We start from the raw sequence: 16,517 nt of genomic DNA, 5'->3' as shown, positions 1-16,517 counted from the left end.
AACCGTGGTAAGGAAAAAAGCCACTTCATCATGTGAGATAGGGCTGAAAGAGGAGAAAATGGTAGAAGGCACCTGAGTGATACATGAGGAAGAGAAGAGAAGAGGGAGTTCACAGTGAATGACCTCAATTTTTTTTCTATAAAATGAGGCAAAGTTCTCAGCTAAGAGAGTTGGGGGAAGGGAAGGAATGGGAGGTTTGAGAAGGGATGAAAAGGTTTGGAAGAGCTTCTATGGACAGTGGGATAGTGAGTTAATAAAGGAAGTATAGTAGGATTGCCTAGCAGCAGTGAGGACCCAGGTGAGGTTAAGTAACATAAATCTGCTACATGATTTTCTCCACCTTCATTTAGTATTAGGAGCATTAGGACTGAAAGTGATGGTGGGATCCAAAGCTGAGGCTTGACTGGGAATAATCGTAATAGTAACATAACTGGGGAGTGGGGGTGGTGGAGATTCAAGAGAGAATAAGTGTGTAGAGTTCAACTGGCTCACTGAGGAGTCAAGATGGAGAGAACAGGAGTGATCAGTACAAGGAAGATGGCCTGGGGGAGAATTGAGGGATGAAGGAATTGGAAGTAATACTGCAGACAAAGAACAGAATTATGTAAGGGAATGCAGAGAGAAAGGTGAAAAGCCAATAATGGTTTAATAAGATTTCACAAATCTTGAACCACAGAAGTGGTACATTTATGGATGATGGCAAGATCAAGGTTATGATCATCTTTATGTGTGGCTAAGGTAGGGTGGAGAAGTAGCTCAAGGAAGGTGAGTGGCTGAAGAACTGAATAGTTAGGGATAAGGAAAATCAATATGTATGCTGAAATATGTTGCAGTCCCCCAGTATGAAGGGAGGAGTTGGGAAGGAGAGAAAAATTGTAAGCCAGGTATCAAATTCACTGAGCAGAGGAGTGGCCTGGACTGGGATAGGAGTGGGGAGTTTGCAGACAACAGCTACCAGGATTATGATTAGGTGGTGAAAAGGTAGAACCTGGAAGTGGCAGTAGGAGCAAGGAGTATTTCAACTCCCCTGCCTTGATCAGTAAGTCATGGAGAATGAATGAAGGTATAGCCAGTACTGAAAAGGGTGGCCAGGGAGTTTCAGTCATCGGGTGAAGCCTGGGTTCAGTAAAAGCTAGTAGAGAAGAGTAAGAGAGGAATAGATTTAAAATGAAGGAAAGTTTGTTGCCTAAGCAACAGGCAATCCAGAGGGCACAATGGGTAAATGGAGTTAGGATAAAATTTTGGGGTAGCAGGTTCAAGGAGGGGATGAGAATGAGGACTCGAATCACATGATAAGGGGTGTGGATTGGGATCTGGATGATGATCTACAGGGGTTCAGAGTCACTGGGATGGGAAGGATATGACCAGGTGTGAGAATGTTTATCACTGAGCGGAGGACAAAACTCTTTTACCCTCAAAGGATAGGGGCAGCAGGAGATGAAGACCTGAAACTGAAGATAAAGTTGCTCTTCTTTGCACTTCAGATTCTCCATATCCCCTTTGGTAGACTGGGCTGACAGAAGGAAATAAAATCTTCTACTTCTTCAAGGCATCTGCCTTGTACTGGTACAGATGGGAGTGGTTGCTTTAGGGCAGATGGAAGATGCCTGGCCTAGCACCTAGCAGCCTTTCCTCAGGAACACACTGTGCCCAGCAGGGAATGGGAGACTCAAGGTACTAGTGATCTTACCTGAGGAAGCAGGAAGTGGTAGACTCCCTGCACAGATGGAAGACCTCCAACTTTGCTCTTAGCAGCCTTTTCTCAAGGGGATACACTGTGAATTAATATCATTACTCTGGAAAGCAATTTGGAGCTATTATCCGAAATTACTAAACTGTACCTATTTTCTGTCTCTGTGATACCACTATTAGGCCTATACACCAAAGAGAACAAAGACAGAAGAAAAAGATCCATATGTAAGGGGGGAAAAGTATTTATAGTAATTCTTGATAATAACCTCACAGATTTGTCTTAAGGAATAAAAGAGATTATTTGTAGAGTGCTTTGAAAACCTTTAAGTGCTATACAAGTGCTTCTTCCTCTTAATATTATTAAAAACTTGAAACTAGGATTGTCCATCAAGTGGGGAATGTTTCAACAATTTAATAGGATACCATTATGAAATGAAAGGATGAAAGGGATGATTTCAGAAAAATACACACACACACACACACACACACACACACACCCCCGAAGTCTTAGTGCAGTTTTAAGCTACTCAAAGCTATGGTAATTTTAACTTGTTGCATAATATAACACAAACATATATTTGTATTTACATATACATAATAGACCATTAAAAATGAAGCCAGATCTACACGAGACACTAAAATTAAAATGACAAATTATGTATTGTTCTGATAATTCCTTTTATGAAGATTCAAAAACGTTATCTAGTCTTACCTATTCCTTGCTATGCATGTCTTGCTATTGGTCAAAAGCAATAAAAGCCTCATTAATGAAGGAGAAAAATACACATTAGATTTCAATTTCATAAAATTAAAGAATTTCATAATAGTAATGATAAGTATATTTCTAAAATTTAAAATAAAATTTTAATTAGGTAAAGTATATCTAAAATGAGGGTAACAGTATATTGCAAAGATTTCAAACAAAATAAACTGACATGCAATATGCCATACATTTTGGCACTTTGAGACTCTGAATTACATGACATAAGAGGAAATCTATGGCCTTTTTAAAAAGCTGCATAAAGTCATTTGAGGAAATGATGAAGGACAGAAAGAGCTAATATGCTTGCCTATTTTTTTTGTTCGTACAACCCGAGAAACACTATTTAGAATCGATGGGGATGAGAAGGGAAATTACAAAATCTTTTATGCTTCTATTTCAGAGACAGTTCAACAAAATAACTCAGTCTATCTATTCCTATGCTTCTGGGCAATAATTTTCAGTTATCTATATGTATATCAATAGACTACTACTTCTCAATAAGAAATGATTATATTTAATTAGAATAAAGAAGAGCAAAAGATGAGAAAATTTTAGAACAAAACTATTAAATTTTTCCTAAGCTTATTCCTAAATATGGTACCTGGAAATGGCAACTTTTCTGTATTCCAACCAGGTTCAATCAAATCTTAAATAAATAGCTAGACTCTAGAACATAGAACATAACAAAATAATCCTTTAAGTCTTAAAAAATAAATGAATATATAGCTGTCTCTTCAGTCAAACCAGAAGTTAGGGTAATATGGATATTTTTCTTTTTCTAGGTGGCTGAGTATATTCAATATTTCATCACAGTGAAAAAGACTGAAACTATCATTAATATAAATCTGTACATTACAATGTATAACAAAATTATAAGTAATAAACATTATATTAAATAATTTGCCTTAGCCTGGTGAACTGAAGAAGTAGGAAATTATACTTTAAAAGTAAGATGGTATAATAGTAATGTCTCTACAATTCAAATCCTACCTTCGACATTTGTAGTGTAACCTTGGGCAAGTCCCCTTTGGGCCTCAGTTTCCTCATTTGTAAAATGAAGAAGTTGGATTAGATAGTCTAAAAGGTCCCTTCTAATTCTAGATCTATGATCCTATACTTTTTTCTTAAGTTTAAGAAAGGAGAAAAAATAAGCAAAAGGAAAACTGCTAGAAATTTCCTTCTTTTAATAAGCAGAAAAGTGCTTATTGAGGTACTATGAATAAATTAGACTACTTCAGAATAGACTCCAGCTGGTATTCAAACTCATTTCAGCTGTAACTTTTTATTTGTAAAGACCAAAATACCACAATTTTTGTTAAAGGCCAAAGATTAAATCTTTTCTTTAAGAATGTGACTGATATATACACATTGGCTGGGTGAGCAGTTAACTTAAACATTCAGTGTTATATATGTGACAGTTTAAAGGTAAAAGGAAACATTTTTCTCTGCTTATCTTTCATAACATTTAGTAGAATGAACCTAATATATAGATATTAGCTCTGTTGCTTCATTCCGTTTGCATATTTTTACCCATCTCATTGTTCAAATCAAGTCACCCAGACACAGAAATACTTCTTTATCACCTTGACTTAACAACTTGTCAAACCAGAGTTTGACAAAGTATACAGCTACATATTAAGTTTTTAACACTTTGTTCTAAACAATAAAAGTAAATACCACTTGGGACAATTACAGTAAGAACAAATGTTATATAACACTGAGTATAAACAGCAAGCAATACTTAATTATAATGAAAGGGAAGTTACTAAAAGCAAGAATTTGTCTAATTTGTATTTTTAAAAATCATAATTGATCTTCAACACCCACAAGTAAAATTTCCTTTTATTTAAGGCAATAAAATATTACTATCTTATTTATACTCAGTATACTATCTTATTTATACTTACTTAGTTTTAAGTTCCTAGAGTTTAAACCAGAGAGAAAGACTGTTTATTCTTTGATTTTGTGGAAAGCTCATATATAATCGAGCCTGAAGTCTGGAAGATTCATCTTCCTGGGTTCAAATCTGGCTTCAGACACTTATTAGCTGTGTGACCCTAGGCAAGTCACTTTAATCCCTATTTGCCTCAGTTTCCTCATCTGTAAAATGAGCTGGAGAAGGAAATGGCAAACCATTCCAGTATCTTTGTCAAGAAAACCTCAAATGGGGTCACAAAGAGTTCGACAAAACTGAAAACTGAACAAAAACATATATAATTCAATATAATACCTACTAATTAACCTTAAACTCAGAATTTTATTAGAGGGACTATCATCATTCAGGTAATTATCTTGTGAATAATATATATTGGGATAATGCAGAAATTATTTTCAGACATAAGGATACAAAAATAAAAATCATGGTCAGAAATAAATACGCACCCTGCACTAAGAGTGAGAAGACCTAAATTCTAGCCCCAGCTCAGTCGAAATTAGCTAGAAAAGTCTAGCCAAGTAATTTAATTTTTCTGCATCTCAAAGTCGAGAAGGGTCAGGGCAGCTAGGTGGCACAGTGGATAGAGCTCTGGCTTTGGAGTCAGGAGGACCTGAGTTCAAATCTGGCCTCCGACACTTGACACTCACTAGCTGCGTGACCTTGGGCAAGTCATTGAACCCCAACTACCTCACCAAAAAAGAAAAAAAAATGAGGAGGACTCAGATAAGATGATCTTTAAGGTTCTTTCCAGCTCTAAATTCTATTATCCTGGACAAATTACTTAACCTCTCTGGGCCTCAGTTCCATCTCCAAAACTGAAAAGAGTAGACTAGATGATTTCAAAAGTCCATTAATGCTCTAAAATTCAAATCTCATTTCAGATAAAAATCAGTGAACAAAACAGATTATAATATTAATATAAAAGAGACAATAGATTAGATTTTAGGGGTAAAATTTCAAGTCCTATTCATTTGTCCATATGCTCTCAACATAAAACATTCAAAAAACTCTTCCAACACATAAACAGTATGCTATATTACACAACAAAAATACATCTATTCAAAACTTCCCTAATAAAAGTCAAAGTTCTTAATAGCTAAACCAAGGCCAAAACTTTAAGGAGGCATGGAGTTGGTGTCTAGGCAAGACAAGAACTTGACTTTCATCCCCAAAACTTTAGTTGCCTTCTTGAGGAAAGTTTCAGTGGAACACCAATAGGAGTTGGACGTCAATGCTCCCATAAAGATACTATGGCAAAATGTATAGCCCTTTGGAATACTCATACAAAATTCATTCACTACTACACACAATCACATCTTTAAAATCTCTAAAATGAAATAATTTGTGGCATGAGTGTAGTATATAAAGACTTGATTAGAATTCAATATATGCTTCCTCTCCTCCTTCATAATAAAATTATGCAAAAGGCATAAATATAATTTTTATTTAAGACATTAATTCTGGCATTGTTAAAAATATACTTTAAAAATTTTTTTTTCACAACAACATAACATCACACATTCTTCCTAGGATACTGGCAAGCAGCCACCATCACCAGAATTGACATTTGAGAGGAAGGGTAAGACACAGGACAAAGTTGGGTACAACATAAATCCAACAATGACCAATGTGCAAGAAGTAGCATAAGGGATAGAAGATAATGTATGAATAGAAAAGGTCAAGAGAGAAGGATACCATATGGACAGCCAGAGGGCTAAACTGGTACCAAGAAATATAAAAAGACTTTAAGAGGAAGGAAAGACTCCAAAACATTGGGTGGATCCTGTATGAAGGATCTATGGGAGGGAGAACAAGAATCTAACAGGATGAGAAGGCATGATTCTGATATACACAAATGGAGGAAATAATTAGATCAATGAGATTATAGTTCTATTATAGTATTCCAATTAATTAGATACAACTGACTAGTGATTAAAAAAAAGTTTTGATAATCATTACCTTCTCAATTTATAACAGTTTAAACAGCAAAACACACTCTATGCTTTGATTTTTTTAATCTATTTTCATCTTAGGCTTTGTTTTACCTTTAATAATCAGAATAAAAGTACAGTCCCTCCCTCCCTGCCTTCCATCACCTTAAGAACCAAAGATAGCTGTTTTTCATGATAACTGGTGTTGAAGAACCTTGCAACAAGAAGAAACACTCTCTGTTAACATAGATTTAGAATACCACAGCAGTTATGAAATACATGTATAAAAACTCACATGGCTGTATTTTTTATTATTCTTCCTTGGTCCATCTTCTGCCCAATGCCATGCACAACAAAAACAATATGAGTAGTCTGTGAGGGCTTGTCTTCTAAGGTAGCTTCTTCCACATAGCCTCGATGGAGTCTGGTCCCACTACTTGAAGCTGTAGAAAAGTCATGACTCTTTAAAGTTCAATATTTTAACCTATAATGGGTGGCATTTTTCACATATGTTTGAAAATTTTAACAAAAACTGCAACCGGAATCAAATAAAATTTCAGTTAGGGACAAGTTTAATTTTTAAAGTTTGGGTACCCTGAGTCATGTATAAAATCTATGCACATATTCAACCTACTTGCTCAGGATTTTTTTACTTCTCTGAACCTGTTTCTTCACCCAAAAAATGGCATAATAATATTTACACTACATACTTCAAAGGACTGTTGTGAAAATGACCTCTGTAAATCTTAAACACATTGCAAAAATATTTAATTTTTTGTTTTTGCCAACAACAGTTTCCACGTATTTTTAGCTCTACAAAATCATCTTCTGACTATTTTTAAAAGCATAAAAGTTATTATAATGTCCAGCTACATTTCTTCAAATATTAAAATTAGGTTACAATATAGGTCAGCTAAATCACTAATAAACAAAACAGGGTGAAAACAATTATTATAAATATTAGCACTCTGTCATAAATGAAAAATGTGAATTCTTCATTAAATACTTTCTAAGAATGGGAAAAACAACATTCTCCATTTGTTGAGTGAAAAAAAGATCTATTACCTTTAGAAAAACCCAGCTTTTGTGTAACAGTTCTTGCAATTTTAGATGTTGTTGCATCACTGTAAAGATATACCTCATCCACACTATGCCAGTCCACGTGGTTGCGACTCAACTTGAAACTATGAATAGCTATTGCAAAGAAAAAAAGAGCAACCTTTAAATTAAGGCTATTATGATGAACTATATTTATATGGAAAATCATCAAAAACTCATAAAACTCATGATTTTGTCCCATTAGTTCATACTCTGAATGGGTAAATATCAGATCCATCATTTAATATGTTGAACAATAGGATCAGCTTCTGCATTTTACCCCTTCAACTGTGTTTGTAAATATAAAATTCTTAACCTTCAGGGAATCCAAAGGCAGTGTATATGTTTCTTCCTATCTTATTTTTATTGTCTCATCTTAGGCCTTAAAAATTTCAAGTTAATGGCACAACAATTTGACCTTTATTGTTTATTCTTGGATTTTGATTTCTTTCATAATTTAAGCCACTGTCTTAGTAGGTACAGTAAAGATGGGACAAGGAAAAAACGTGGTACAATAACCAGAAAAAGCAAGGTTATGATTTGAGTCTGAGGTTCAGAAACAGTTTTAGCCTATTGGAACTACACAATTAGGAGCTTTTTTCCTGCTAGAATGGTGTGTGCTCTAACCTAAAGAAAACTCATGCCATTTGGGAGGTGGTTAAATAATTAAAATATAATTCAACATGCCTTTTCAAGGTAATTATCAGTCTTGGAGATTAGTACCAATGATTCATTGGTCTCTAATTATCAGTCTGATTCCCCTCCCAAAAACGTAAGTTTAAAAAAAAAAAAGTAAAATTAAAAAAAAATTTTGTTCTTTTTACTATTTATTCAGCATAATCCTGTACTCAAAAAAGCGACTTTTTCTGGCAGACTGATTTTTAGATGTTTAATTTGTTAATTCAGATGTTAATTCTTTCCCATCAAAAACATTTAGATTTGGATTGAATGAAGATTTTTAAATTTACCTATTTGTTATAGGGGGAAAACTACAAGAAATATTGCTTTATTTTACCGCATCAGGGCTTGGTATGAACACTAAAGCAAAGCCATGTAACTCTAGATACTGACTATAACAATACTACTACTTAGCAGTTTTACAGTTCTTATCTTCTAAAGGACTCAAAAAAAAAAAAAAAGGATTTTTTTATTCTTAGGCATGCTGGTAAGAAAAATTTGCGTACTAAATAAACTTCAGATAACCAAGGAGAGCAAGGCCCACGTATTTGAGATCTTTATAACTAATCTAGGTTACCCTATTTTTTTCCTCACAAAATCTTGTGAAGCAGTAGATCAACTCCATTTTATAGGAGGAAATAAAGGCAGAAAGAGGTTAAATGATGTGCCACACAATTTTAAAATTTAATTCAATTAAATTTTTTGGTGGTAGGGCTAAGCTTGAATGTCTGATGAACGGAATTTCCACTACAAAAAAATGCATGCCCAGGCATGGTGGTGCACAACTGTAATCCCTGCCACTGGGAAGATTGAAGCAGACGGATGAATTGAGCTCAGAAGTTTAGAGCTGCAGTATGCTGAAACCAATTTACACTAAGTCTGGCATCAACATGGCGAGACTTGGAGAGTGGCCAGCCTATGGAGGAGCAAACTGGCCAAAACTGAAAACAGAACTAGTAAAAGTGCACATGCCTTTTAGCCTATGCAGGATGGGGAAACCCAGTCTCCAAAACAAACAAACAAACAAACAAACAAAAACAACCCCCCCCAAGAAAGGAATTATGGATTTAAAGCTGACTTCCAGTCCATTATATAACTTTGAAGATACACCTAGTCAATATTTGCAACCATAAAAGCCTTTCTTTAGTATGTCACATTCCCACAGAACTCTTGGGAAAGCACATGATCCTTAGGTATGACTGTTACAAATGGAATTTTAAAAAATCATTCATATGTGGAAGTCAATTTCTTCCATTTGCCTTACAGTGCTATTAACAATGTGCATAAGACAAAGTTTAAATTCATGTAATCAATTGTGTTAGTAATATTTTTATTTGTAAGGAAAGGATAGGCAGAAAAACTCTTGTATATATAAAGGAAAATTTTCCAGTATTTTGTTCTAAAAATTTTGTACTGAAATCATTTAGAAAATGATTTAACAAATGATAAACATAAATTATTTTCTAACCCAACCTAAATCTTCCCATAAAACATCTCTAGTAGCAAATATTTTGATACTTACAATATTGAAAATGCAAGAATAGTATGTTTAGCACTGCAAGGCAGATGATGAAAATTGGCTTCTCTTTAGGTGGCTTTGACCCAAATGTCTCAATAACTTCAATCCTTACTGGCTCGCATACATCTTATTTACAAATGTATGAATATTTCTACAGCTAATTAACTATAGCTTAAAAAAGCATAAAGGACACAAGGATACCTACTAATTCCTAAGAATTTAAACACACATTACTTGCCTAAAAAGCAGATGAACAAATCTTTCAGAATACTTTACCAAAACAAACAACTGAATGCCAAAAGCCAGGAATATAACTACATGGAGAAAAAAACAAACTACAATTACTGTACCTTGGGAACGCTTTCGTTTAAGACATGCAGCATCTGTACTCTCCTTATATCCTCTCCATTTGAACAAAGGGAGGGAGAAGGGAGGGAGGTGGTAGACAACTAAGAAAGTAAAAACACTGAGCTTCAAAGTAAATTTTAAACGAGGGTGTTATTTTGTCTTTCTGTTGTGGTGGCAACAGAAATGATGAATTATATTGGACAAACATTATTTAAATATTTAATTTACATAATATCTAATTATAATTAGAGAAGTAAAAGAACATCCTCATAATGTTTATCAAATATATCATCTGCTTTCATTGAGAAAAAAGCAAACATGGCATCTAAAATCTTTAGCTAAAAACAACCATGTGACTATTGCATTTAGAATACAAAAGAATGCCACGTTTGTGCTCATATATAGTTCAAAATTCTCTTTTAAGAGATTTAAATGCTTACATACCGACCCACTAAGGTTATTTACGTTTACCAAATACGTATAAATGATCCAGTAAAAAGCTGATGAACAAGTTATGAATTCAACAGATACATTTTTAACATCTAAACAAAAAGCTTTACTGAGAAAATGAAGATGCTTCTAGACGTGTTCTGTTAGGGTGCCCTTTGCATTAATGAAGTACACTGGAGTATTTCTATGGTAGATAAGGACAGTCTTATTTTTCACAACACTAGCCAAGTTGTTAAAAGATTTTTAAAATATGTATTTGTTACATAAGCAAAAGGACATAACAAAGAATGGAAAACCAAACTGCAAACCACATAATCATTACCATATTCCTTAATGAAAGATGCTTGCAAGAATGACATCGTATAAATATGAATCAAAAATCAAAAGGATGTATCATATTTGGTAACAGGTAAATAAACCTTAAAGTCAACCATTAATAAAGTTTTTTTTGACATAATACCTAAAGTATTTTAAAATTCATCTGAAGTCTGACTTTACAATGTAACTTCTGACATATTCAGTTAATGAACTACAGAATATGCAGAATTTAATTTACATTGGGTATTTAGGTGTTAAGATTTTTAACCTCACTCCCTTCTATCTAAAAGTTAACATTAAAGGTTAGATACAGCTCAAAAAAATGAAAACCAATAGTATTCTATTGTGCAATATTTATACATATAAAATATAGTCTTGAATTTTACTCAAAATTTTGGTCATTAAAAGAAGTAGAAATTTATGAAGTTTAAGATAAATAACTACAGTATTTTTAAGAAGCATGAAAGCTAAAAGCCATGACAAAAAGAGCTAAAAATATTGCATTAATATTACAAGAATAACACTGATCACAATAGCGAAGAAAAAACATGCAAGTGAAATTAAATTTTGTCATTAAAAATATTTCTTCTTTCATGTGCCTTCTGGTTGGTTATTGAGAAAGATTTATCATTTGTGACTGGGGATAGAGGCTATTGTCAATAAGTTGCTATCTTTTAAAAATTCCACTGAAATAATTTGATATGTGGTCAAGGTAGATCAAATTGAAGTCTCTCCAAGCCAAACCTGAAAACACACAACTAAAGATATTTCAAATTACAAATAGTATTATATCCACATTTTTATTTCCATTATTTATTTTAAGAAAACTAATAGGAGATACCCAGATAACATGACTGTCTTAAATTAACAAAAATATAACAAAAACTAATTTTCAGTATGCCTGTACAAACATTATGATTAAAAAAAAAAAAGGTAATATGTCCTCTCAGCTTCAGCCCTTGCCAAAATACGTGGTTTTGGTGGAGCCCAAGTTAACAAGGGGAGTGGAAGAAGGTATGTAAGATACATAAGCACATATACTTTACAAATTTCAAAAATTTTCTAAATATTCAGTATTTAACCATTTCCTATTGTTCCTCCCTATTCCAAATTTCACTTGAAAATTATTTGCTTTACTTCCCTCAAACCCTCATTATGTTTAGAGTGTTCCATTCAGAATAGTTTCATCCTAAATAACTAGCTCATGAACTTTCCCCCACTGTTCACTGTAGTAGTACAATGACAGTAGAGAAAAATGTTCTTCATTTAAACCAAAAAAGGAACCAACATAAATTGCTTAAAAGACAGGAAATAATCCTAATTCTATAAATTGGTTTTCAATCCTGGAATAATTCTAGAATGTATTACTGAAAAAATACTTAGTGATTATTTTTTTTAAAAGGGAGAAGAGCAGAGATCATAGTCAACGTGGATTCAACAAGAATAGGCTAGCACACACTAACTTTTTTCCTTTACTTTTGGTCAGGGATACTAAACTGGTAGTCCAGGAGAATACTGTATACACAGAGGCCACTTAGATTTTAGCAAAGCATTTAACAAAGTGTCTCATAATATTCTTATGGAAAAGATGGAAAGATGAAGGCTAGATGATAATACAATTAGGCTTTCAACCAGCCTCAAAAGAGAAGTCATTAGTGTCAACATGGCAGGTTACTAGTTTCTATTATTTGAATAAAAGTATGCTTATCATATTGCAGGCAGATGCCATAAAACTGGGACAGATGGCTAACACAGAGGATGACACAAGATTCAAAAAATTCTTGACAGGCTAGATGATTGGACAGAAGATGGTAAGATAAAATGTTAATAGGGATAAATGTAGGTCCTTGGTTTCAAAAAATTAATTTCAAAGAACAATATGAGGAGGTTTGGTTAGACAGTAGTTTGTCAGAAGGAGATTTCTGTGTTTTAGTAGACCCCCCAAGCACAATATGAGTCAGTGATATGATTAGACAAAAGACATACAATCTTGAGTCGCATTGAAAGAGGCGTAACTTTTTTTTTTTAAGGCAGTTGGGGTTAAGTGACTTGCCCAGGGTCAAACAGCTATTAAGTGTCAAGTGTTTGGTCAGAGGCCCAATTTGAACTCAGGTCCTCTTGACTTCAGGGCCGGTTCTCTATCCACTGTGCCACCTAGCTGCTTCCATAACTTCTAAGAATAAGAAGGTGACAGTCTTGCTGTTACCTGGGAAGACAACCTTTGGCAAACTATGTCACACTATATTTCCATTCTAGAAGGACCTTGCTAAGTGAGAGAGAATCCAAAGAGCAATAAAGATGGTGAAATGTCTTGGCACCATGCCATACTAATATTAACTAAAGTAACTGGGGATGTTTGACCTAGGAGAAGTCTCAGGGGAAACATGATAAATATATTGAAGTAACTGCAGAGCTGTTATGGAGAAGGCCAGAACTCGGAACACAAGATGCAAAAAGGCAAATTCTGGTTTTATGTCAAAAACTTCTTAGGAAATTAGAGTTTCAAAAAGTAGACTGGACTGCCTTGAGAGGTAGCTCCCTCTCACTAGAGTTCTTCAAGAAGAAGCTGTACTCCTTGATGGGTACATTTTCAGCTACAGGTTGGATTAAATGCTATTTAAGTCTCTCCAATCTCTAAAATTCTCTAATTTTGTGAACTAAAAGTAAAATGGGTTTTAATTTAAAACAAATTTAGAAGATAGCCATTAGCAATCCACAGAATATTTCAGGATTTCACCAAAGGTGCTTTCATCAGCCTAAGGTGGTGTGGCTAATATCAAGGTTTTCCCCTTTCTCTCTTAGGAGTTTATCTCTTGTAAAGTACTGGAATTCTGAGAAAATCCTGCAAACAGCAGAGGAAATAAAAAGAGGACACTGAAAAAGTACTAATCATTTGATCAAAAGACCACTCCTTTGTCTCCTTTCCCACTTCAAACCAACAACCTAACTTACTCCAACCACTAGACACAGCAAATTTGTTCATTTTAAGCCTGCCACTTATTTTGAACAAGTTAAGGCCTGGCCTCAAAGGTGAAAATAAAAAAAAACAAACAAACAAAAAGCTTTCCCTGCTAACTGCAAAGCAGAAACAGAAGAAGCCCCTAGATACAATACTCTCATGGAGGAGAAAGAAAAAACTGGCATGAAAAGAATACCTAGAGAAGTGGATATGCAGAGACAGCGTATCTTGAAGAATAAAACATCAAGAACCTGTAATAATAATCAGAACATGAATGAAGCAGGAAGACAATCATTTCCAATTAGTCATATATTTTTTACATGCCTCATTATGATGTAGATGTTATTCTGGGTCCTTAAAGACTATATCAATTGACCACAGCTGGAAAGACTAATTACTCGGCAAAAGGCTAGTCTAACTATGATCAGAAAGGTCTGTTACCAAAAGGTTGGCCACCAGGTCATGGGATTTTCTAGTAATAACAACTCACAAAGACGATAAAGTAGCAAGGGGTTCAGTCTTTATTGGTAAAAGAGAATGCTTACATTGATGAAATAATGAATCCTTGAAATACTTAAATATGAAGCATTTATTAATTGCTTTATCACAAAGGCTTCAAAACAGTAAGAAAAGATTTCCCTGGATTTCTAGGTTTTCGTTTACATGAAATCTCTAAACAAACATCTTCTGGTCTTGATAGCAAAAAATGAAAATAAATCAAATATTATTCATTTCAGAGAGAACTATATTGTTCCTTTCATATAAAATTACATTTAACAAAGCATCTGATTTAAATATGAATGAAAGTTTTATTCAATTAATGCTTTCATGAATGCACTCTTCATATTGTTCATTCTACCCTGAAATTATTAAGAGAAAATCTGTGGTAATTTGGGGTAGGAATCTAATTTCTTTGGGGGCAAAAGTGAACCTGAATAACCAAAGCAGAGAAAAGGCCTAAAGGAAACAGAACTGATAGTATTTTATTTCAAATAAGACATCTGAGGAAAGGAACTGTGCATTTATATATGTATGCACACATGTCTGTATAAATATTTAAACCTATAGATATCTATACATACACACATACACATATATATGGATACAAATACACACTCATAGCACCTAATAAGACACTCTGAATAGATGGATCACCAGATGTTCTTGATAGATTCTAGACAACTGATTCTGAGATACTTTTATAGACTGACAGAAAACAAACAAAAATGTCAATAAGATCTGTCCAGGAAACCACATTCATTTAAAAACATTCTACTGTGATTACTCTTTTATCATACATCTCTTCAGTATTTAAAAAAGCTTATTCATTTTAGTGCTTTACAGTTGACAAAGTACTTTCTTCACAACAGTCCTCATTCATTCATGTGTGGATAATTTTTCTACTATTTCTTTGGTCTACCTCATCCCTCCCCCTTTTCCATAATGTTTAACATACTGTTAGGTACAAACTAGATACTTTTTACAAATTTAAATAGGCACTCAGATGCTTTTTATAAAAGCAACAGTTATGTCTTAATCACAATCATAAATAGTTTCATCTCACCTCCAACATGGATAACATATTTTAAAAACAGGATTTTTAAAGAATTTTTACTTCAGAAAATGTACAAAGAACAAAGTCAATGTATATTATATATCTTTAAAGTAAACATATACTATATATTTGATATATAGTATTGATGGGAAATTTATGCACTTGGAGCAGGCAGGTATATATCTTCTCTTTAAATGTTACCTTTGAAAGCAAAAGCAACAGATGGTAATATCAATTAAACAGCGTCAATTTGAATTTTGAGGTCTAATAAATGTGTAAAACTACCAATACTTTATCTCCTAAAGAATAGTTAAATTAAAGTTAAAATGTCCTAAACTTGTAAAGGCTTAGATAAATCAGTTATTGTGCATTTAAAGGGATCATTTATTGTCATTTTTAAATGAAACTGTACTGGACTTTCAATAAAGGAAATAAAAGTTTGAATTTACCAAGCTAATGACAATGAAAATTCAAATTCTTGGAGGTAATGAGCACAACAATCAAAGGACTAACAAAGTTTTTAACTTTATAAGTGTGACAAGTTTGGATTAATTTTTTAAACACTGGTGGCTATACATGACATATATTTTAGTCATCACATTACCAATCTGAAAGACCTGAAGATAAAAGAGAGCAGATATTCATCCTTCTTATAATGAATTACCAAGTTTAAAAAAGAATTTCAGCAGAACAGGAGAAGAAGGTGATATACTTTCAGGTTAATCCCCTTTCTTCTTTAAGTTCCTGGATCTTTCTGAATGTTGTGGGGGGATTTTGGGGGGGGAGAGGTAGCTTGAGTGTTTATATGATATTTTTTAGATAAATTAAGCTTTTTTAAGTAGAAGAGTTGGGGTAAATTGATGGCATTTTATTTTTTTTAAATAGCATTTAGTTCTCTCAGACAGCATTTAAAATTTTTTCATGATGAAAATATATTGTCCTCTTTTAATAGTAGTTAAAAACTAGAATCAAAATATTGGTGCCCATTGACTGGGAAATGGCTGAATAAACTGTGGTATATTAATTTCATCAAATACTATTGTGCTGTGAATAAAAATATGAAGAATTCAGAGAAACATGGGAACAATTCTATAAAATGACGTAAAGCCAGGAGAGTAAAACTAGAAGAATAATTGACGTACATTAAGTGAAGACAACGCTACAAAAAAACAGAAACAAGATACAATTACCAATATTGATTCCAGACAACTGATGTTAGAGTATTTTTCTTTCCTCTTGGTAGAAAAATGATGGCATGGGTAACAAATTC

At 33.5% G+C, this 16,517-nt stretch overlaps 1 protein-coding gene across 4 annotated transcripts in view; it reads right to left on the bottom strand.

Moving 5' to 3' along the window:
- Positions 1 to 16,517, bottom strand: part of DDHD1 (DDHD domain containing 1) — a 114,073-nt gene that overhangs the window by 73,793 nt on the left and 23,763 nt on the right. For 2 of the 4 annotated variants that reach the window (XM_027861121.1, XM_027861122.1), the window contains 3 exons: positions 9,968 to 10,066; positions 7,388 to 7,516; positions 6,618 to 6,765 (listed from right to left, as the gene is read on the bottom strand). In XM_027861121.1, coding sequence (XP_027716922.1) covers positions 6,618 to 6,765; positions 7,388 to 7,516; positions 9,968 to 10,066 — 376 coding nt within the window. The remainder of the gene's footprint in view (positions 1 to 6,617; positions 6,766 to 7,387; positions 7,517 to 9,967; positions 10,067 to 16,517) is intronic. The other 2 variants (XM_027861123.1, XM_027861124.1) reach the window with 1 other exon arrangement.

Source organism: Vombatus ursinus, unplaced genomic scaffold (assembly GCF_900497805.2).
Source record: "Vombatus ursinus unplaced genomic scaffold, bare-nosed wombat genome assembly UNPS02014449.1, whole genome shotgun sequence".
NCBI classification, from domain to species: domain Eukaryota; kingdom Metazoa; phylum Chordata; class Mammalia; order Diprotodontia; family Vombatidae; genus Vombatus; species Vombatus ursinus.
The sequence above is the reverse complement of the archived record's forward strand: the minus strand, read 5'-3'. Positions and strand labels throughout refer to the sequence as shown.